Raw genomic sequence first — 22,308 nt, 5'->3', positions numbered from 1 at the left:
ACAGTATCATTGGAGTGGTTCTGATAACCTTCTCGTGTTTCTCTTATAGTCTAGTTGTTAATGTTTCTCTGAACTATTTTGTCCTGGTTTGAGTGAGTGAGTGAGTTTTGTTTTACGCCGCTTTTAGCAATATTCCAATAATATCACGATGGGGGACAACAGAAATGGGCTTCACACATTGTATCAATGTTGGGAATTGAACCCGGGTCTTCTGCGTGACGAGCGAATGCTTTAACCACTAGGCTACCACACGCCCCTTGACCTGGTTTGAATCCCAGGTCTATCCTCAGTGTGATACATGGTCTGTTGGCACCACAGTGGCAAACATCTTTAACCTTGGATGTTTTAGGCTTCCTTTGCATTGAATACTGATCAAAGCAGTATCAAAACCAACTCACACCCTGATGGTACATTTCAAGCAACAACAATGTATTATGACAGCAAGATTACACATGTGACCAAGGTTTTTGGTAGGCATTTAAAATTTGGGAGAACATGAATACATGACACTTATTTTTATGCATAACAACTTTTTAATTCTTTAATACCTCTTGCCCTTTCATCAGGTCAAATAGCCCTGAATTGTTGTTCCAAAGAGTAAAGAAGTTGTTATGTCATGTGATTTAATTCTTGTTTGTTAGATGTTCGGAGTAAGAGCTGAACTGACCGATCCGTTAGAGTTGGTGAGTTCTGGAAGAGACTGCCAGGCCGAGGTCATGACCTCCTTGTAGTGCCGACTCAGCGCTGTCTCCACGAAGTTGACTGTCTCCTTCAGAACACCTGGTGTGGTCTTCTCCCGTACTGATGCGAAGTACAGCTTGGCTCGCAAGAAGTACCCAATTGGCCATACCCACTCCTGAAGAGAGAGACACAATATGTATAAAGAAGGCCAATTACCGTAATTGACGTAATAAGCGCCTCGCTCTTATACGCGCCCATGGCAATATTTGCTAATATATTGGCAAGTGAACAATCCTAATAAGCGCCCCTTCCAATTTATCAGTGTACACAAAACTTATTTATTCGAGTATAATGCGCACCTGTGTGTTATGAGCACCCTTAATTATGGGCTATTAGTTTGTTTGTTTGTTTCTTGTTTAACGCCGCAGCAATATTATGTTCTCATAAGCGCCCCCTATTTCTAAGTTTCAGAGCACCCTGGGCGCTAATTACGTCGAATACAGTAGCATCAACAGACAGGCTTAACAGTTACATGTGCCTGGTGAAACCTGAACGTAGAGACCTTTCATGAAGTCTGTACCAGTTGTCATCAACTTGAGAAAACCACAACTGATTTTAATAGTACAATACAAAAGTCATCAGGAGAGCAGAACTCCTAAACCGTAGAATATTTCTACATGAAACTTGCTAAACAGATCAGCCTAGTGGAGAACTAGTGCCTTTAGATTATTTGGGATGTGTTTTACATGACAAGTTGTACTTTAGTGAAAATGAGGGTAGGACTTGTTTCTGGAGCAGAACTGTGCCTATTGATGGTCTGGATTTTTTTTTTCATGACTGAGAAGCATATTTGTTTCTTTACTGAACTGAAGGTACCCATTGGCAGTGAACCAAAAGTGGGGCATAAGTAGCCATTTCTGAATTGTACCAGACTGGGGGATATGTGATCTCCTGATGACTCTTGTTTTGTGATATGATACATGTCATTGTTTCTGGCAGTGAATCTGATGTGACAAAATACAGAGATAATTAGCAGAGTGTGTTTCTGGATCTTATAGTAAATTGGTTCACATAATACACTTTTTGTTCCTAATATATGACATTTATGATATGGAGTGAGTGAGTGAGTGAGTGAGTGAGTGAGTGAGTGAGTGCCTAGAAACATAATCGGGGCGAATCGGGATTCGGACCCACAATCATAGGTTTCTGGCGTGCCCAAGGGACGCAACTCTGCACAGCAAATCGTGGCACCTTAGATGACTGGGCCACCCGTGCCCCCGGGTTACCTTAGTAACTCCTATACACTCACATCGTCTTGTGGAGGTAGGACCTGGTCATAGCTAAGAGTTTATGTTTCTTGGCTTAAACCCAAGTACTACTCAGCATCCACTCTGACTATCTACTCCAGCTAAGTTTCACAACAAGCATACTTGTAACCTTTTGTAACTTTCGACATTTTTGTTCGTTTGTTTGTTGTTGAACGCAGCACTCAGCAATATTCCATCTATATGATGGCGGTCTGTAAATAATCAACTCTGGACCAGACAATCGGGTGATTGACACTATGAGCATTGATCTACACAATTGGGATACAATCTGTTAGTCCCCTCTTACGACTAGCATAGTTGCCTTTTACGGAAAGCATGGGTTGTTGAAGACCTATTCTATCCCAGGGAATCAAATTTAAAATCATAAGTTTCTGGCGTGCCCAAGGGACGCAACTCTGCACAGCGAATCACGCCGCCTTAGACGACTGGGCCACCCGTGCCCCCTTATGATATGGAAACACACAAGGGTATTAATCTCTTTATCATATAATGTAATTCTTAAAATAATCGATGTTTAAGACAAAATTTCACTCAATGAAGAAACTCTAGAAACTGCATATAAATACAATGTTTGAGTGAATTGCCATATAGTGCCAATAAATTGCAGCCATTTCTGAAGCACCTACACATCAGAGACCCATTCTTAACTTATTGGAACCATTGGTCACAAGATTACTTAGCAAGTAGACATTTGTTGAATGTTTGTAGCATAAAAGTAGTTCCTACCAGGTGACCTCATTTGCATATTTATTGGATCCTGAAACCAAGTTTATGGAACTGGTGTATCGACTCAAGAACACTAGCCATATATGATCAACTCCAGTATGTGTCGAGGGAAATGCATCACTTGATTAATGAGAGCAAGGGAAGCTTGCTTTTTTCTCTTTTCTTTAGCTGACAATAATTTCTATACTTTTTCCACTTTCAAAAGTCTAGGGGTGGCCCCACTGCGTAAGGTACTGGAATTCACTGTGCAAAGTTGTTTCCCTCAGGCATGCCAGGAACCTATGACTGTGGGTTCAAATCACAGATTTTCCCTGATTATGTTTTTATAGGATGTCAGCACTATACCTGTGCCTGTGGGTAAACATCTAAAACCAGCATCACTTCAGGCTTTCCGCCCACATAAAGCTAACAGTCCAACTGAAAGTTAAACAGTGTCCATCTTATTAAATGTCATGTGACAATTTCTTGTACAAAGGGACTCGTGTAGATTATGTGAGAGCAGTGAAGCCTAAAACATTATTCCCTGGACTGTATTTTCAGTGCAACTCACCGGGCCTTGATGGTAGTTCCATCCGCGGGCCAGCTTGGTGTTATCTCCATCGTTGGCGTTGTCATAATCTCCTTCATAGGCCCAGTCCCTATGTAGATTGGTGTGGAATGGAATACCATGGAGAAAATCTTTACACCAGACAATGTATTAAAAGCTCTAACATGATGGCCCAAAACTAATTAAAAAAAAGGGGCAAGCATAATGTTTCATCCAGACTGCACTGGGGCCATATTTTTTCAGAAAATTCAGAAGTTGGAGGAGGTGAAAAAACAATGAACTATATGAATATCCAGAACAATAAAATGGCACAGTTATACTTCGTACTTACAGAAGTTGTTTAAGTTCGTTTTCAAGCTACAGAAATCAGATATGATGTTTGAATACCAGAAGTTTGAAGTCTCAATTCTGATTGGCTGATGAGAAAGTCCACCTGACATGGCCTTCTATGGAGGTGTCCTAAGATCTCCATGCAGAGAGGTATTGTATATGAGTAACAGATCTAAGCAGATTTTAATGAGATTGTTCCAAGTCTCCAGGGGCTACCTTGAGTCTAGTGTCTTCATCCCGAGGGGTCCAAGAAGGACCTCCCCTGCTGTCTCCAGGGCCGACCACGCATTGTCCACATCAAACAACTCAGGGGCCTGCACAGCAGAGAAGATGTCAGTAATTGCACACTTGAACACAGTCACTATTCCACTAGCTAGGTTCTCTCACACTGCAGTCAGCAATATTCCAGCCACATGACCATGGCACAAGATTACACCGGCCAAGAGAATATACACTACATCTCACTGCAGTCAGCAATATTCCAGCCACATGACCATGGCACAAGATCACACTGGCCAAGAGAATATTCGCAACATCTCACTGCAGTCAGCAACATTCCAGCCACATGACCATGGCACAAGATCACACTGGCCAAGAGAATATACGCAACATCTCACTGCAGTCAGCAATATTCCAGCCACATGACCATGGCACAAGATCACACTGGCCAAGGGAATATACGTTACATCAAGGGTGTATGTGAGGAAATCAATCTCATTAAAATCAGATCTTAGTTCTCGCCACCGCTAAACAAAGATCTGAAGACATCCCATTAGGGGCCATGTTAGAACAACCTTACATCCGACCAATCAGAGCATCGCTTAACAGATCATGAAAGGGACAGTCGGAATCATGCAACCTCGAAAACTTTAACACGGGGTATTCCGAACGATGGCTAGGGGCCTAACGACTGAATCCATACAATCTAGACCATCTATCAGCCATTCCAGAATGTTCTTTTGTTCAGGTTTCAAATTTTTAATCGAGAATTTGTAAAAATATGTTTCGAAGGGTAGTCACCAATTTGAAATTAGCGCCGTAAAGCATGAGAAAACTGCCTTCTGATTGGCTAATGTCAACTTCTTGTCAGTCATTACATTGGTCGGTCAAAGTTTGCGCAAGGTTGGTCTGACGTAACCCCTAATGGGGTGTCCTCAGATCTTTGTTTAGTGGTAGCGAGAACTAAGATCTGATTTTAATGAGATTGTTGAGGAAATAGAACTCAGATACAAAATTAGGAGGTTAGCAATATTTGGATATCTGATCTTGCACTTCTAATTGTGACTGAGACTAATCAGCAGACACTAGCCACTTGTTTGTTGTTGCTGTAAACAAAATTACAGCTACATATCTACATGGAATGTAAATCATGGGGCACACAAACCAGTGGTCGATATTATGAGTAAATCCCAGGTTGTTGGTGAATGATGACATGCAAAATATAGATGTCTCTTATGACAAGCATAAGTAAATGGGGAAATATTCTAACCCTAAATCTCCAAGGGGCCTACTCCTGAGAAGAGTGTAAATCTCATAGGATCAGTCACATTATATAAACCACCCGTGACCCCAAACCAACAATATGTTTTGCTTAGAAGATAAACAATACTTTCTTCAGTTCTCCTTGCATCCCTAATATATTGAGAAAAGTCGTCCCCAGTTGTTCTTTCATCCCTAATATACTGGGAAAAGTGGTCCCCAGTTGTTCTTTCATCCCTAATATACTGGGAAAAGTAGTCCCCAGTTCTCCTTGCATCCCTAATATACTGGGAAAAGTGGTCCCCAGTTGTTCTTTCATCCCTAATATACTGGGAAAAGTGGTCCCCAGTTGTTCTTACATCCCTAATATACTGGGAAAAGTAGTCCCCAGTTCTCCTTGCATCCCTAATATACTGGGAAAAGTGGTCCCCAGTTGTTCTTTCATCCCTAATATATTGGGAAAAGTCGTCCCCAGTTGTTCTTACATCCCTAATATATTGGGAAAATGTTCCCCAGTTGTTCTTGTATCCCTAATATATTGGGAAAAGTGGTCCCCAGTTGTTCTTGCATCCCTAATATATTGGGAAAAGTCGTCCCCAGTTGTTCTTGTATCCCTAATATATTGGGAAAAGTGGTCCCCAGTTGTTCTTTCATCCCTAACATATTGGGAAAAGTGGTCCCCAGTTGTTCTTGCATCCCTAATATATTGGGAAAAGTGGTCCCCAGTTCTCCTTGCATCCCTAATATATTGGGAAAAGTGGTCCCCAGTTGTTCTTGCATCCCTAATATATTGGGAAAAGTGGTCCCCAGTTGTTCTTGCATCCCTAATATATTGGGAAAAGTGGTCCCCAGTTGTTCTTGCATCCCTAATATATTGGGAAAAGTGGTCCCCAGCTGTCCTTGCATCCCTAATATATTGGGAAAAGTGGTCCCCAGTTGCTCTTGCATCCCTAATATATTGGGAAAAGTGGTCCCCAGTTGTTCTTTCATCCCTAATATATTGGGAAAAGTGGTCCCCAGTTGTTCTTGCATCCCTAATATATTGGGAAAAGTGGTCCCCAGTTGTTCTTTCATCACTAATATATTGGGAAAAGTGGTCCCCAGTTGTTCTTGCATCCCTAATATATTGGGAAAAGTGGTCCCCAGTTGTTCTTGTATCCCTAATATATTGGGAAAAGTGGTCCCCAGTTGTTCTTGCATCCCTAATATATTGGGAAAAGTGGTCCCCAGTTGTTCTTTCATCCCTAATATATTAGGAAAGGTGTTCCCCAGTTCTCCTTGCATCCCTAATATATTGGGAAAAGTGGTCCCCGGTTGTTCTTGCATCCCTAATATATTGGGAAAAGAGGTTCCCAAACTGCTCCTTTTGGTGCTGTTAAGTCCAAAAGTGTTAACTTTTATGCTTTTAGTTATATTCTGGGGGAAGGATATGCTTCAGATATTGTAACAATATATCCAACCTGGCTTGACATTAACTATGACAATCCCCAGCAACTGAATTAAGCCCCACTCACCACCACCATGGCAACTGCAAAATTGGGCCTGAGTTGGAAGTTGGCCCAGAACTGCGTGGCATGGTAGGAGTCCTTGTACATCGGCCTCCTGTTGATCAGCTCGGGGGTGGTCTCCTTGGGTTCCGGGAACTTGCTGATCCAGAAACATTTCTCAAAGTTGTCCTTGATCTTGTCTGCCCATTCGGTAAATGATACACTATATTGATGGCCTGGAAATACACAAGGAGAATTTAGTATCGGAAACATGAATTCAAGTTATCCAAGTATTCTTTTACTATTTTCTTGTTGTAGTTATTGTTAAAGAGACATATTACAATTATTTATTTCAGAAAAGATTTGAAAATAGGGTAAAACAAAATACATCTCCACATGAAGGTCAAATGTCATATCAATGCCAAAAATCAAAGTTAAAAATATGATGACTGCACATTGTTATACCTAATGGAAACTGAGTTTCACATAGATCCATGCAGAGATAGCTGATAAATGGGCAAAACCGACATTAGAAAAATACAAAATCTCATCATAATGCTCTGATTTAGTGACACAATCACTCTGATTATCCTTCTTTAATATAGGCCTTGCAGATTTTATATTTGCTTATTGTAAGTATGGAGATTAGAGGCAGAATTGACAAAGACTTTGCTTTAACAGAACATGCCTAGCAAATCAAACTAACATCTCATATTCTATTCATAGTTAGAAACTATGGGTGTCATGTGTGCCAGCAAGATTTGCTGCCACAGATTTTGAATCTACAGAAACCCTAACTTCGAACGTGTTTATATAAGAGTTCAACCTTAGTCTTGAACACTCACTCATGTCACTCACCATTGTCTGATGCTGTCACCTCACTGTAGGGGTACAAGCCCTCGGTGTGTAGCTGGGCCAGCCATCTCAGGGTCGAGAGACTGAGTCCCACCAGCTCCACGGCAGATCCATCCCTGCAACACAGACACACACAGGCTCTCACACATCTCACGGAGCTTGATCTGTGGAAGCAGCTTTATCACCCCTTGCCTTCCACATGCCACAAACAAGGTCCGAATATGGTCCATTTTTGATCTGTACTTTGTGCATTGTCACTACTCTGTGGGTGTGTATACAATAGGTTTCTCCACTCCCCAAGGATACATACGTCCACCATGAGGGGTAATATGAATGCATGTCTGTATTTAGTCAGGTCATAAATTTAGGACATGCATAACTCATAGATTTCAAATAAACATGAACTTTGAGAGCCTGAGTGCCTAATACTGAAGCAATGTATGTAGATCACTATAAGGCTGAGGCTATGTTACACAAGAAGTATTGCTGATGTAATCTGTGCAGTCACTGGTCCCCATCATGTGTATTCAGGGATGCTGGTGGAAGAGTTGGCCCCTGTTTACCTGGGAGTTGCTGGCTTGCCCTTGTTGCCTGCCTTGAGGGAACTGCCCATCTTGTCCATCCATGTCCCACAGTTGTGTTCATTGCCCCCGTACACAAACCCAGTCTCCCACCTCACACCCACTTCCACAGTGAACCCTGCAACACAGGTGTACAAGCAGGATGTTCAGTGAACCCTACTCTTCCAAGAATAATTGGGGATTATCCAATCATAGCTGTCATCGAGAAAGCCAGATGAACAAGTTCCGGACTAACATGGTTTGACTGTTTACAACCAGCAACTGCTCTCATCACTTCACATTCATTTGGCTGACTCAGGGCATTGATAACAACCGATAAGTATTAAATAAAAATAACGAAACACTGTGATGGCATCACAAAATTGATAACAGTGTTTTTCCTTGATAAGATATCACTTACAAACAAAATCTGGAGAATTATGGAAAACAATTCCATATAAAATAATATCAAGGTCAGTACAATTTGCTTTCTGCGAAACCTAATCAAAATTTTGCAGTGAAATTAATATTTGACTGAAAATGTGCTTTTTCAAAACATCTGAGCATATTTAATAAAACTTTTATTTTATACCTTTTTCCAGGAAATTAACCTGAGTGAGTTGGGTTTTATGCTGCTTTAGCAATATTCCAGGTATATCACGGCAGAACAACTTCCTGATGAAAACAAAGCTTATTTCTCTTTACAGATAAAGATAACACCATTGTTAAACATGGTGCTCTATGTTTACCTGGATCTGTCATCTCACTGTCGATCTGGTGTCCTGCATTGCGTTCCCTGTACTTGATGCCCTCTGCATGGCGACGAAGGGCCTCCTGGATGACATCACAAAGAGGCTGATCCTGGGGGAAAGAAACCATTTTTTCTTCTTAATGACACACACATCTCATATTTTCAGTTTCGTGATCCACTGTATAAAAAAGTTCCCTTTGACTTTCAAGCTTATTTCAAACACAGTATTCAAGCTATCAAGTGCAATAATATTGACACATATGAAAATAATTAATCACAAATTGTTGACCTGCCTCACCCAAACAAGAGTAACATGCTCAAAGACCTGGGAATGGTAACTCAAAGTTTTAAATGTAGCCACCACACATACTATCGACTCATTCACCAGTACCAGTGCTTAATGAAACGGAGAGATATCTTTTTTCATCCTACTGATCCTATTTTTTAACAAAACAAACTAAAGGGTCTAATGTCAACCACCGACATAAAGGTTTCAAGAAATAGAATCTGCAAACCAACTAATAAAATAAGGCCTTGAATATGGTTTCTGTAATGGGAACTCACATGAGCACCAGGAGGGAGAGCTTCACTGTCATCTGTAGGGTAGAGTCGGGACACCTTATCTTGGAGTATAGCACTGCCCCCTGGTACCAGCTTTGTGTATTCCTGTATTGCCTGTAGCCACCACCAGATGGCATCGCGGCAATTGTAGCGAGCTCCTGTACCCTCGTTAAGTAAGTTGGGGATGAGACCGTGTCGCAGTGTTCCCCCGTATGCCAGTATCAAGCACCTGAAATGGCAATCAATCCATGTGCAATGCCAGATCTACAGCACTACCACACAACATTCAACAGTCTGGCTTGCATATCCATGTAATAAAGCACCATGTTTAATTTCATAGCCAATTGTATTCATTATTTTAATGTTGCACTTTTCCGTATCATTTCTTACCAAAAGAAATGTCAGATTGCGAGCAGAATAAATTATGTTATAAATTATGCCGATTTCATGAAAACTTTGTTCCACTGGGATCAGGACCAGTTTCTGTGTTACCCAGTACTGAGCTGTACTTATGCAGTTTACCATAATGGCTGTCTCCATTGAGGTGTCATTCCAATATGCTCTGGAATGAATTAACTTTTTCAAACCTTCCACAAGGTATTTCACAGTATGACAGCTTACAGTTTGAGGAAATTCCAAATTCACACAGAATGAAGATGTTTACCATGATGGTGAAACAAAGACTGACCTGAGCCAGCACCTGGTTACATGGACTGACCTTGCCTCGTGGTTACATGGACTGACTTTGAATCCTGGTTACATGGACTGACCTTGTCTCATGGTTACATGGACTGACCTTGCCACCTGGTTACATGGACTAACCTTGCCACCTGGTTACCTTGACCAACCTTGCCACCTGGTTACATGGACTAACCTTGCCACCTGGTTACATGGACTAACCTTGCCTCATGGTTAAATGGACTAACCTTGCCACCTGGTTAAATGGACTAACCTTGCCTCAGGGTTAAATGGACTAACCTTGCCACCTGGTTAAATGGACTAACCTTGCCACCTTGTTAAATGGACTAACCTTGCCACCTGGTTAAATGGACTAACCTTGCCGCCTGGTTACATGGACTAACCTTGCCACCTGGTTACATGGACTAACCTTGCCACCTGGTTACATGGACTAACCTTGCCACCTTGTTAAATGGACTAACCTTGCCACCTTGTTAAATGGACTAACCTTGCCACCTTGTTAAATGGACTAACCTTGCCACCTGGTTAAATGGACTAACCTTGCCACCTGGTTACATGGACTAACCTTGCCACCTGGTTACATGGACTAACCTTGCCACCTGGTTACATGGACTAACCTTGCCTCATGGTTAAATGGACTAACCTTGCCACCTGGTTACATGGACTGACCTTGCCACCTTGTTAAATGGACTAACCTTGCCACCTGGTTACATGGACTAACCTTGCCACCTTGTTAAATGGACTAACCTTGCCACCTTGTTAAATGGACTAACCTTGCCACCTGGTTAAATGGACTAACCTTGCCGCCTGGTTACATGGACTAACCTTGCCACCTGGTTACATGGACTAACCTTGCCACCTGGTTACATGGACTAACCTTGCCACCTTGTTAAATGGACTAACCTTGCCACCTTGTTAAATGGACTAACCTTGCCACCTTGTTAAATGGACTAACCTTGCCACCTGGTTACATGGACTAACCTTGCCACCTGGTTACATGGACTAACCTTGCCTCATGGTTAAATGGACTAACCTTGCCACCTTGTTAAATGGACTAACCTTGCCACCTTGTTAAATGGACTAACCTTGCCACCTGGTTAAATGGACTAACCTTGCCACCTGGTTACATGGACTAACCTTGCCACCTGGTTACATGGACTAACCTTGCCACCTGGTTACATGGACTAACCTTGCCACCTGGTTACATGGACTAACCTTGCCTCATGGTTAAATGGACTAACCTTGCCACCTGGTTACATGGACTGACCTTGCCACCTGGTTACATGGACTAACCTTGCCACCTGGTTACATGGACTAACCTTGCCACCTTGTTAAATGGACTGACCTTGCCACCTTGTTAAATGGACTAACCTTGCCACCTTGTTAAATGGACTAACCTTGCCACCTGGTTACATGGACTAACCTTGCCACCTGGTTACATGGACTAACCTTGCCACCTGGTTACATGGACCAACCTTGCCACCTGGTTACATGGACTAACCTTGCCTCATGGTTAAATGGACTAACCTTGCCACCTGGTTACATGGACTAACCTTGCCACCTGGTTAAATGGACTAACCTTGCCACCTGGTTACATGGACTAACCTTGCCACCTGGTTACATGGACTAACCTTGCCACCTGGTTAAATGGACTAACCTTGCCACCTGGTTACATGGACTAACCTTGCCACCTGGTTACATGGACTAACCTTGCCACCTGGTTACATGGACTAACCTTGCCTCATGGTTAAATGGACTAACCTTGCCACCTTGTTAAATGGACCAACCTTGCCACCTGGTTACATGGACTGACCTTGCCACCTGGTTACATGGACTGACCTTGCCACCTTGTTAAATGGACTAACCTTGCCACCTTGTTAAATGGACTAACCTTGCCACCTTGTTAAATGGACTAACCTTGCCACCTGGTTACATGGACTAACCTTGCCACCTGGTTACATGGACTAACCTTGCCTCATGGTTAAATGGACTAACCTTGCCACCTTGTTAAATGGACTAACCTTGCCACCTGGTTACATGGACTAACCTTGCCACCTGGTTACATGGACTAACCTTGCCACCTGGTTACATGGACTAACCTTGCCACCTGGTTACATGGACTAACCTTGCCTCATGGTTAAATGGACTAACCTTGCCACCTGGTTACATGGACTGACCTTGCCACCTGGTTACATGGACTAACCTTGCCACCTGGTTACATGGACTAACCTTGCCACCTGGTTAAATGGACTAACCTTGCCACCTGGTTACATGGACTAACCTTGCCACCTGGTTACATGGACTAACCTTGCCACCTGGTTACATGGACTAACCTTGCCACCTGGTTACATGGACCAACCTTGCCACCTGGTTACATGGACTAACCTTGCCTCATGGTTAAATGGACTAACCTTGCCACCTGGTTACATGGACTAACCTTGCCACCTGGTTAAATGGACTAACCTTGCCACCTGGTTACATGGACTAACCTTGCCACCTGGTTACATGGACTAACCTTGCCACCTTGTTAAATGGACTAACCTTGCCACCTGGTTACATGGACTAACCTTGCCACCTGGTTACATGGACTAACCTTGCCACCTGGTTACATGGACTAACCTTGCCACCTGGTTACATGGACTAACCTTGCCGCCTGGTTACATGGACTGAACTTGCCACCTGGTTACATGGACTAACCTTGCCACCTTGTTAAATGGACTAACCTTGCCACCTTGTTAAATGGACTAACCTTGCCACCTGGTTACATGGACCAACCTTGCCACCTGGTTACATGGACTAACCTTGCCTCATGGTTAAATGGACTAACCTTGCCACCTGGTTACATGGACTAACCTTGCCACCTGGTTAAATGGACTAACCTTGCCACCTGGTTACATGGACTAACCTTGCCACCTGGTTACATGGACTAACCTTGCCACCTTGTTAAATGGACTAACCTTGCCACCTGGTTACATGGACTAACCTTGCCACCTGGTTACATGGACTAACCTTGCCACCTGGTTACATGGACTAACCTTGCCACCTGGTTACATGGACTAACCTTGCCGCCTGGTTACATGGACTGAACTTGCCACCTGGTTACATGGACTAACCTTGCCACCTGGTTACATGGACTGACCTTGCCACCTTGTTAAATGGACTAACCTTGCCACCTTGTTAAATGGACTAACCTTGCCACCTGGTTACATGGACTAACCTTGCCACCTTGTTAAATGGACTAACCTTGCCACCTTGTTAAATGGACTAACCTTGCCACCTGGTTACATGGACTGAACTTGCCACCTGGTTACATGGACTAACCTTGCCACCTGGTTACATGGACCAACCTTGCCTCAGGGTTAAATGGACCAACCTTGCCTCCTGGTTACATGGACTGAACTTGCCTCAGGGTTAAATGGACTAACCTTGCCACCTGGTTACATGGACTAACCTTGCCACCTGGTTACATGGACCAACCTTGCCTCAGGGTTAAATGGACCAACCTTGCCTCCTGGTTACATGGACTGAACTTGCCTCAGGGTTAAATGGACTAACCTTGCCACCTGGTTAAATGGACTAACCTTGCCTCAGGGTTAAATGGACCAACCTTGCCTCAGGGTTAAATGGACCAACCTTGCCTCCTGGTTACATGGACTGAACTTGCCTCAGGGTTAAATGGACCAACCTTGCCTCAGGGTTAAATGGACCAACCTTGCCTCCTGGTATCTCCCAGTCAGCAGCAGGAGCCCTCTCAGGGCAATAAAGGTGTCTCTGCCCCAGTTCCTCATGTATCCACTCGAGAAGTGTGTGAAACCTGGGCAATATATCACAATGTGTTCAACAGGGATTTTTTATAGGGAATTATCATAGCCTTTACCTAAGTATATCTATTTTGCTTAAAATACACTAACACAGTACTTTTAAATTATATATCATTTTCACAACTGTACAGTGATTAACTGAGAATGGTTTATGGCCACATTGAACAGTATTTCAGTTATATCACAGCAAAGTAGAAGTGATGCAGGTTTTAGACATCTTACCAATTATGATGCTGACAAACCTAGAAACATAATATATATACTGCACATATATCTACATATTATTATCTTCTTCTTTTTTCCACTTCTTACACATCCCCTTAACAGACTTGTGATGTGCACTGAGCCAGACCACCTGATCTAATATAGTGGCCTCTTATGACTAGGATTAAGTGCTGGGAACCTACATCAACCTAAATCCCTGAAGTGTCCATCAGTAGAGAATGAGTATGAGAGTCAGTTTATGCCAGTATAGTTTCTGTGTGTACAGTGACTTGTCCTGCTTGTAGACAGTAACAAACAGGCTCACGCCGCACAACATACCTGCAGCCAAAGACAGTGTTGCCTCAATCTCCTCCCCTGTTTTCAGGTCTACTTCTCTTCGTGCAGGTGGCGCGGCAAGGTCTGGAGACAAGGGAGGTAACATGGAGGTCTTGACAAATCCACAGAACTGGACAGAGCCCATGGCAAGGGCTTGTACGAAAGTTGAGCCATCACGAATAAAGCTACAAGTAAAATCAATTAAATCTTCACAGCCCAAATCACAAATAACTTTATACACATGAGAGGAGAATCTGACGTCTTAATTGTTTTTATAAAGATTGTGAAAAAAAACAAATAATTAACAGTTATTTCAAAATTGAATGTGTGCCTTGTCAATTATCAGAGTTAGAAAACCTTATGGCAAGAACATCACCATAACCTCCATCTGTTGGAAGTGTCTAGTAAAGCCAGGACGTAAGTGTCTGGTAAAGTCACGGAGGTATCTAGTAAAGTCATGAGGAAGATTTTTAGTAAAGCCAGGAAGGTGTGCAGTAAAGTCAGGCTGAAGCTGTCTAGTAAAGCCAGGAAGTAAGCATGTAGTAAAGCCAGGAAGTAGGCATGTAGTAAAGCCAGGAAGTAGGTGTCTAGAAAAGCCAGGAAGTAAGCATGTAGTAAAGCCAGGAAGTAGGCATGTAGTAAAGCCAGGAAGTAGGCGTCTAGAAAAGCCAGGAAGTAAGCATGTAGTAAAGCCAGGAAGTAGGCATGTAGTAAAGCCAGGAAGTAGGCGTCTAGAAAAGCCAGGAAGTAAGCATGTAGTAAAGCCAGGAAGTAGGTGTCTAGAAAAGCCAGGAAGTAAGCATGTAGTAAAGCCAGGAAGTAGGTGTCTAGAAAAGCCAGGAAGTAAGCATGTAGTAAAGCCAGGAAGTAAGCATGTAGTAAAGCCAGGAAGTAAGCATGTAGTAAAGCCAGGAAGTAGGCGTCTAGAAAAGCCAGGAAGTAAGCATGTAGTAAAGCCAGGAAGTAGGCGTCTAGAAAAGCCAGGAAGTAAGCATGTAGTAAAGCCAGGAAGTAGGTGTCTAGAAAAGCCAGGAAGTAAGCATGTAGTAAAGCCAGGAAGTAAGCATGTAGTAAAGCCAGGAAGTAAGCATGTAGTAAAGCCAGGAAGTAGGTGTCTAGAAAAGCCAGGAAGTAAGCATGTAGTAAAGCCAGGAAGTAAGCATGTAGTAAAGCCAGGAAGTAGGCGTCTAGAAAAGCCAGGAAGTAAGCATGTAGTAAAGCCAGGAAGTAGGTGTCTAGAAAAGTCAGGAAGTAGGCATGTAGTAAAGCCAGGAAGTAGGCATGTAGTAAAGCCAGGAAGTAAGCATGTAGTAAAGCCAGGAAGTAAGCATGTAGTAAAGCCAGGAAGTAGGTGTCTAGAAAAGCCAGGAAGTAAGCATGTAGTAAAGCCAGGAAGTAAGCATGTAGTAAAGCCAGGAAGTAGGCGTCTAGAAAAGCCAGGAAGTAAGCATGTAGTAAAGCCAGGAAGTAGGTGTCTAGAAAAGTCAGGAAGTAAGCATGTAGTAAAGCCAGGAAGTAAGCATGTAGTAAAGCCAGGAAGTAAGCATGTAGTAAAGCCAGGAAGTAGGTGTCTAGAAAAGCCAGGAAGTAAGCATGTAGTAAAGCCAGGAAGTAGGCGTCTAGAAAAGTCAGGAAGTAAGCATGTAGTAAAGCCAGGAAGTAGGCGTCTGGTAAAGCCAGTTAGTAGATGTCTTGTAAAGTCAGAAAGTAGATGTCTGGTAAAGTCAGAAAGTAGATGTCTGGTAAAGTCAGAAAGTAGATCTCTGGTAAAGTCAGAAAGTAGATGTCTGGTAAAGTCAGGAAGTAGATGTCTGGTAAAGGCAGGAAGTAGGCGTCTGGTAAAGTCAGAAAGTAGATGTCTGGTAAGGCCAGTAAGTAGATGTCTGGTAAAGTCAGGAAGTAGGCGTCTGGTAAAGCCAGTAGTAGGTGTCTGGTAAGGCCAGGAAGAAGGGATCTGCAGCTACTTGCTACCACTTACTCTGACAGCTGTTGAACTACCATGGTATGCAGGACAACATAGGCTCCGGTTACTATGGCATCAAAGTAACATGGCACCAGGTAGCGGGGCACCTTCTTCAGGTGACTGAACACAGCATCGAACCAGGCCCCCAGCTGTGATAGCAAGACAAAATGGTCATAAGAAATCCTTACAGCGTCAGCACATTAACCAAAACTGACTGGACAAAACAAGCTGTAGCAAATATTCTCCATAAAGAACACATATGACACAAGGTATAAGAGAACACTATGTCAGAACTAATCTCTCTTCCACAACCACAAAGAGAAAGAGAATACTTGTGCCCAGAAACATATCACTGCATGACAGCATTTACTTCTGTTTAAAATCGAACAATGCCATCTCTACATTAAGCCTTAAGTTTAGATTTCCACAAAATAATAGAAACACAAAATTCAATTACTGCCATATAAATCTACAATATACAGCCATGTCTCTGAAACCGTGTCTCAGAGTGGAATTTTGTTACAAAACATATTCAATGTTATTTATACCAGGACATGTAAATCATACAAGCTAGACCAGGCAAACCTGTGCTGGACAGATGGGAGTACAGGTCACACAGCTATCATGGTCACACATTCAACCAGAATGTAAATCATACAAGCTAGACCAGGCAAACCTGTGCTGGACAGCTGGGAGTACAGGACACACAGCTATCATGGTCACACATTCAGCCAGAATGTAAATCATACAAGCTAGACCAGGCAAACCTGTGCTGGACAGATGGGAGTACAGGTCACACAGTTATCATAGTCACACATTCAGCGAGAATGTAAAGCATACACGCTAGGCCAGGCAAACCTGTGCTGGACAGATGGGAATACAGGACACACAGTTATCATGGTCACACATCCAACCAGAATGTAAATCTAATTGTAGCATACCTTTTCTGTCCCATGATGCACCTTGAGTCTGTTGGCAGTGTACTCAGCAAGCCAATCCCCAGTCCGCAAGTTTTTACACAGAGGGTGGCCAAGGTCATTCTGAGGTCGGATCTCAGCCAACAGTGAGATTATCCCTGGGGAGACATGTCACAAACATCAGTGATGACTGTATGTTTCAGGTCGTATCAATAGCCATAAGTCCAGACCAGTTTAATAACTTTTTATCAAATCTGCCCCTCACTCTCTTAACCATGTTTAAAAAAACAGTTTAATGTAACGTTCAAGATTATTGCACTTATGTAGCGATGTGCATGCACATGTACTAGTTCGGACTAATGCCAATTTTATAGTGCTATCCCCCTGAGATGCCATGCTGCAGTTTAACATGAATACCTCATTCAGACACATTATACTGACTCCGAGCCGACCAGTCCTTGTTTTAGCCCCTTAAAGCTGAGTGGCAGGCAGGGTAACAACAAGTACTACCTTTTAACATCTTTTGCTATGACATGGCCAGGGATCAAACCATTTATATACTTAGCCACTGATTTCTAATCTTAATTATAATTTTGTTTTGTTTCCTTCTTGCATTTCAGGTATTGTTTAGGATGAAATTTGGTGAAGAGTGTAATTAAATTGGTCAGATTTCCCAAATTGATTAATTGTAATTTTGAGGTGACTTACCTGGCTTTTCCTCTTATCAGGCTAAGATGTACACTGTCACTATTAAATTACCCTCCGCTCTTACCCTTCGTCCCCGCCCTCACCTCTCAGTCCACAGTAGATCAGGTCACCATGATTTGGGATGTGGTAGGATCCAAACCCGTTGCCATCATCGCGCTCCTCCGCGTCTACTCGATACAGAACCCGGTTGAGATCAGCTAGAGACAGAGTGGAGACGATTGCTCGAAAGTTGGACGTGTCCCAAGACTCATCAAACATGGTGTGTCCACTGTAGGACCGCATCAGGTAGCCGAACTGACCAAGGCCTCGACGAATCTCCAGTATGGCATTCTTGGCTGGTTGCCGCAGTGATGATCTGTACAGGGATATTATCAAAATTATCCCATTTTTTTTTCAATGATAAACCACTATTTTTAAAACATACAATTTAAATAATGGCAGTGCTCTATTACTGCATGCTCAAATGCACATTGGCCAAAAAATATTAGCAAACAGACCTACTATGACATAAAAATTGCAAGGTCTGAACGGTACGATTTCACTTTTACTTAGCACCTGCACCAGGTGCAACCAAGTAAATAAATCAGGTTGCATCAACAAAATATTGGCTGCACCATGCTATCATGAATTGAAATGTATTTTCAGTTCTTTATATTATTGAATAAATTGAAAGAGAAAATAGACTTGCATGGAAATGTGTTCCTGTATTTTATTTTCAGTACAGTTTTTTTCTATTTAAAGTCTTTTTAATTGACAATCTAATTAATAAATTTAAAGTCTTTTCCATACGGAGACAGTTGGCAGGAAAACTGTTGGCAAATTCAATTTTTCCACCATTACAACTTACTTATTACACAGTGACCTCTGATCATGCATGAAACATCACAAGATTGTATACACTAACTATTAAGCTTCCTGCACTTGGTACAACTTGACGATAAAGGTATCTGCATAAGCAGTGTATTACCTGCACTGGTGCAGCTTGTATATAGTGAATTCAAACCCAATCAGGTCGGCATAAGTTTCATATGGTCTTCTTTATTTTTCATATTCTAATAGAGATATATTTGATCTACACTATCAGCATCCTGAAAGTTTCAAATATTTTTGTACAATTCAGAGACGCCTTTCTTTAATTACTTGGTTCAAGGAATTTGTTCCCCTATCCATAGGGTTGGTGATTGAAATAGAAATAAATTAATTCTCTTTCAAAAGTTACCAACAGTAAACTACAGCTATTATGAACTCATATGGACCACTAATTTTAGTTTGTTATAACCATAGTTTGTTATAAGCATATATACAGCATATATACAGCAACTGGCCGTGATTTCTTTTTTTAAAACTAACACTGCATAATGAGGAACCTCCCACTATATCAGGGTACAATGTCACACAACCAACCAAGTCACCTACCCTAACCATCTGATGCATCTGGTCACCTCTCAAAACAATCCTAGGCTGCTGAGGACCTATTCCAACAGGGTTGTATGATGTCTGATGTGCTTACAGAGTTTCATCAAGAACTATTTGACGGTGTACGACTTATTATCTGCATTATGAACCACCCATGGACCAGCCACACCCCTTCTAGAGGTAGCCTAGTGGTTTAAGCATTCGCTCGTCATATCCTTGATTCGATTACCCATGGGTACAATGTGTGAAGCCCATTTCTGGTGTCCCCCGCCGAGATATTGCTGGAATATTGCTAAAAGCGACATAAAACCATACTCACTCACCCTAAATGTGGATGGACAGTACAGTATTTTAGTCCATGCCACAGCATGACAACAACTAGGTCCTTTAGTGCATGGCACGCTCAAGGCAGTCATTTCAAGTCAGGGCTATAGGCCTCCAGTCCTGTTTAACCAAGTGCTATTGTTTGGATAGAAGATATTGATGATTCACCTGAAAGCAACCACACTGCCAGGGGTGAAGGATGCAAACGACACCTCCATCTTGTCCCCTAACTCTTTGACCTTCACCATACCACTGTCCTCGACCTTCACATGCTCTCGGAGTTCAAGGTAATACTCTGGAAGCCCATTGATGAATTCTTTGTTTTCCTTGTATGTGTAACCTTTTGCGCTGCGCATGCGACCCTCAAATATAATCTCCTCGATGATCCCTGTATGGGAAAATAATATATGATATACAGATTACTGATGCTTGAATTCTAAATTGTGAATTACATTTAAAAGATATGTGAGAACATGAAACATGTATTCTTCCATTATTGACACAGTATTTTACACACAAGGAAGGCAATGATACTTACAGACAGGATGCTTGGACAGAATGTTACATTGTGCAATACATGGTTCTCAAATCTGAATAATTTTTTAATGTGAAGTTTCCATGATATATGGACGAGAATTTGGTCAAATGACTTCAAAATTGATGTTCATAAGTGTATGACTGACACAATTTGACTTTCATATGCTTTTCACGAGACTGTATTCTCAAAAATGATGAAAACACTGACGGACTACTGTTTACATTGCCTGGAGAACCCCTGGGAATTCCCTAGCACGAATACACACAGAAGCATTGTTTCTGATCATTTAGACCCTTTAATCTTGAACTTGGTGTTGTAGCATGCATTGAGAAAAGTCAGCAAATTTTACAGCATGATAGTTCACGAATATCCTCGCTACAACCCATTTTGGAGAACAAAACAAAGAAATGCACATTCAAACTATCGTCGAATCGACTCGATCCATGTCTTGACTCACAGTGACAATCTACAGCAATCTATGAATTTACATTAGTATCTATTTGACACATTTTTATAATCACCTTCGCAAGCTCCAACGTTCATACAGTTTTGACCTCACTCTACGAAGGTTAATACTTCAATGAACTCACAAAAGTAAATTCTTAATTAATGTAGCAATAGGTGTCTATCATAGTAAACCATGGACAGCCTCACCTTCCACAGTGATAGGTCGGATGTATCCCGTGTCATCAGGGTTGTCAGGATTCTGGAATGCTGTGCGGGATACCAGGACTATAGACTCGTGGGTTCGTGGGTTGTGCCTGGTCACCGACACAACAGCAGGGTCCAGCTGATCTACGTATACCTGAAGCCATATTACAAGTGTGAACACAGAATAAACCCAGAGAAACTGATCAAATGATCCATCAATCCATGTGGATTATTGGATCCATCAATGCTATGTAACCATTAATCAGAGGTCCTATGGATTGAATCAGACAATCTAAATTCTACCATGATTTGGGGAAGGCGTCAATTAACAATAACAACCTCTGACTAACAGATTTAATGGGGCTAAAGTTTACATCTGAAACCTCATGCTGGGCATTCAATATGATGTTTAATTTACTGCCATAAGATCTCCAGGTAACATTGCTCTACACTGAAAACACAGCAGGTTATATCCTAACAAGTTGGTGCTGCTTCCATCAGCTGCCGTTTCTAGACATGGCTGCACTACCTGTGTGAATCCGTTCATGCCCATCTCATAGTGCAGCTGGTTCAACATCCTCTTCCCCAACGTGATGCCGAATGTCTTGTTGATATGGCTGGCATCTGGGTTTTGAGCCTCGGTCCACGACGGGTACAGTCTCTCCTCCTTCACTACATGGATCTGTGGACCAAAGAGGACTCTATTCCAGATATAGTACACTCATGTTGTGTCACTGTGTGATTTGTGAATAAACTGGATCAAATAGGATAGCATATTTTCCCCACACTCCTATGATACTTCACAAACTCATTTTCTGCATATCATAGAGGGAGTTTGCAGTTACAGTCATACAATACTTCAATCACTCTCTCCAGCATCATCAGAGGGAATTTGCAGTTACAATACTTCAATCACTCTCTTCAGCATCATCAGAGGAAGTAATGACAGTCACAGTCCTACAATACTTCAATCACTCTCTCCAGCATCATCAGAGGAAGTAATGACAGTCACAATCCTACAATACTTCAATCACTCTCTCCAGCATCATCAGAGGAAGTAATGACAGTTACAATCCTACAATACTTCAATCACTCTCTCCAGCATCATCAGAGGAAGTAATGACAGTCACAGTCCTACAATACTTCAATCACTCTCTCCAGCATCATCAGAGAAAGTAATGACAGACACAGTCCTACAATATTTCAATCACTCTCTCCAGCATCATCAGAGGATGTAATGACAGTCACAGTCCTACAATACTTCAATCACTCTCTCCAGCATCATCAGAGGACGTAATGACAGTCACAGTCCTACAATACTTCAATCACTCTCTCCAGCATCATCAGAGGAAGTAATGACAGTTACAATCCTACAATACTTCAATCACTCTCTCCAGCATCATCAGAGGAAGTAATGACAGTCACA

At 42.2% G+C, this 22,308-nt stretch overlaps 1 protein-coding gene across 3 annotated transcripts in view; it reads right to left on the bottom strand.

The window, feature by feature from the left end:
- The window catches only part of LOC139478193 (glycogen debranching enzyme-like), a 59,506-nt gene that overhangs the window by 4,212 nt on the left and 32,986 nt on the right, over positions 1-22,308 (bottom strand). For all 3 annotated transcript variants that reach the window (XM_071260563.1, XM_071260565.1, XM_071260564.1), the window contains 16 exons: positions 21,412-21,564; positions 20,886-21,036; positions 19,862-20,081; positions 18,037-18,308; positions 17,270-17,403; positions 16,344-16,477; positions 14,369-14,550; positions 13,716-13,818; positions 9,309-9,534; positions 8,743-8,854; positions 7,997-8,132; positions 7,437-7,549; positions 6,606-6,814; positions 3,829-3,926; positions 3,286-3,373; positions 668-856 (listed from right to left, as the gene is read on the bottom strand). In XM_071260563.1, the coding sequence (XP_071116664.1) occupies positions 668-856; positions 3,286-3,373; positions 3,829-3,926; positions 6,606-6,814; positions 7,437-7,549; positions 7,997-8,132; positions 8,743-8,854; positions 9,309-9,534; positions 13,716-13,818; positions 14,369-14,550; positions 16,344-16,477; positions 17,270-17,403; positions 18,037-18,308; positions 19,862-20,081; positions 20,886-21,036; positions 21,412-21,564 (2,520 nt within the window). The remainder of the gene's footprint in view (positions 1-667; positions 857-3,285; positions 3,374-3,828; positions 3,927-6,605; positions 6,815-7,436; positions 7,550-7,996; positions 8,133-8,742; positions 8,855-9,308; positions 9,535-13,715; positions 13,819-14,368; positions 14,551-16,343; positions 16,478-17,269; positions 17,404-18,036; positions 18,309-19,861; positions 20,082-20,885; positions 21,037-21,411; positions 21,565-22,308) is intronic.

This window comes from Haliotis cracherodii, unplaced genomic scaffold (assembly GCF_022045235.1).
Source record: "Haliotis cracherodii isolate W230 unplaced genomic scaffold, xgHalCrac1.p SCAF_4, whole genome shotgun sequence".
Classification (NCBI taxonomy): Eukaryota; Metazoa; Mollusca; class Gastropoda; order Lepetellida; family Haliotidae; genus Haliotis; species Haliotis cracherodii.
This window is presented reverse-complemented; position numbering and strand designations above follow the sequence as displayed.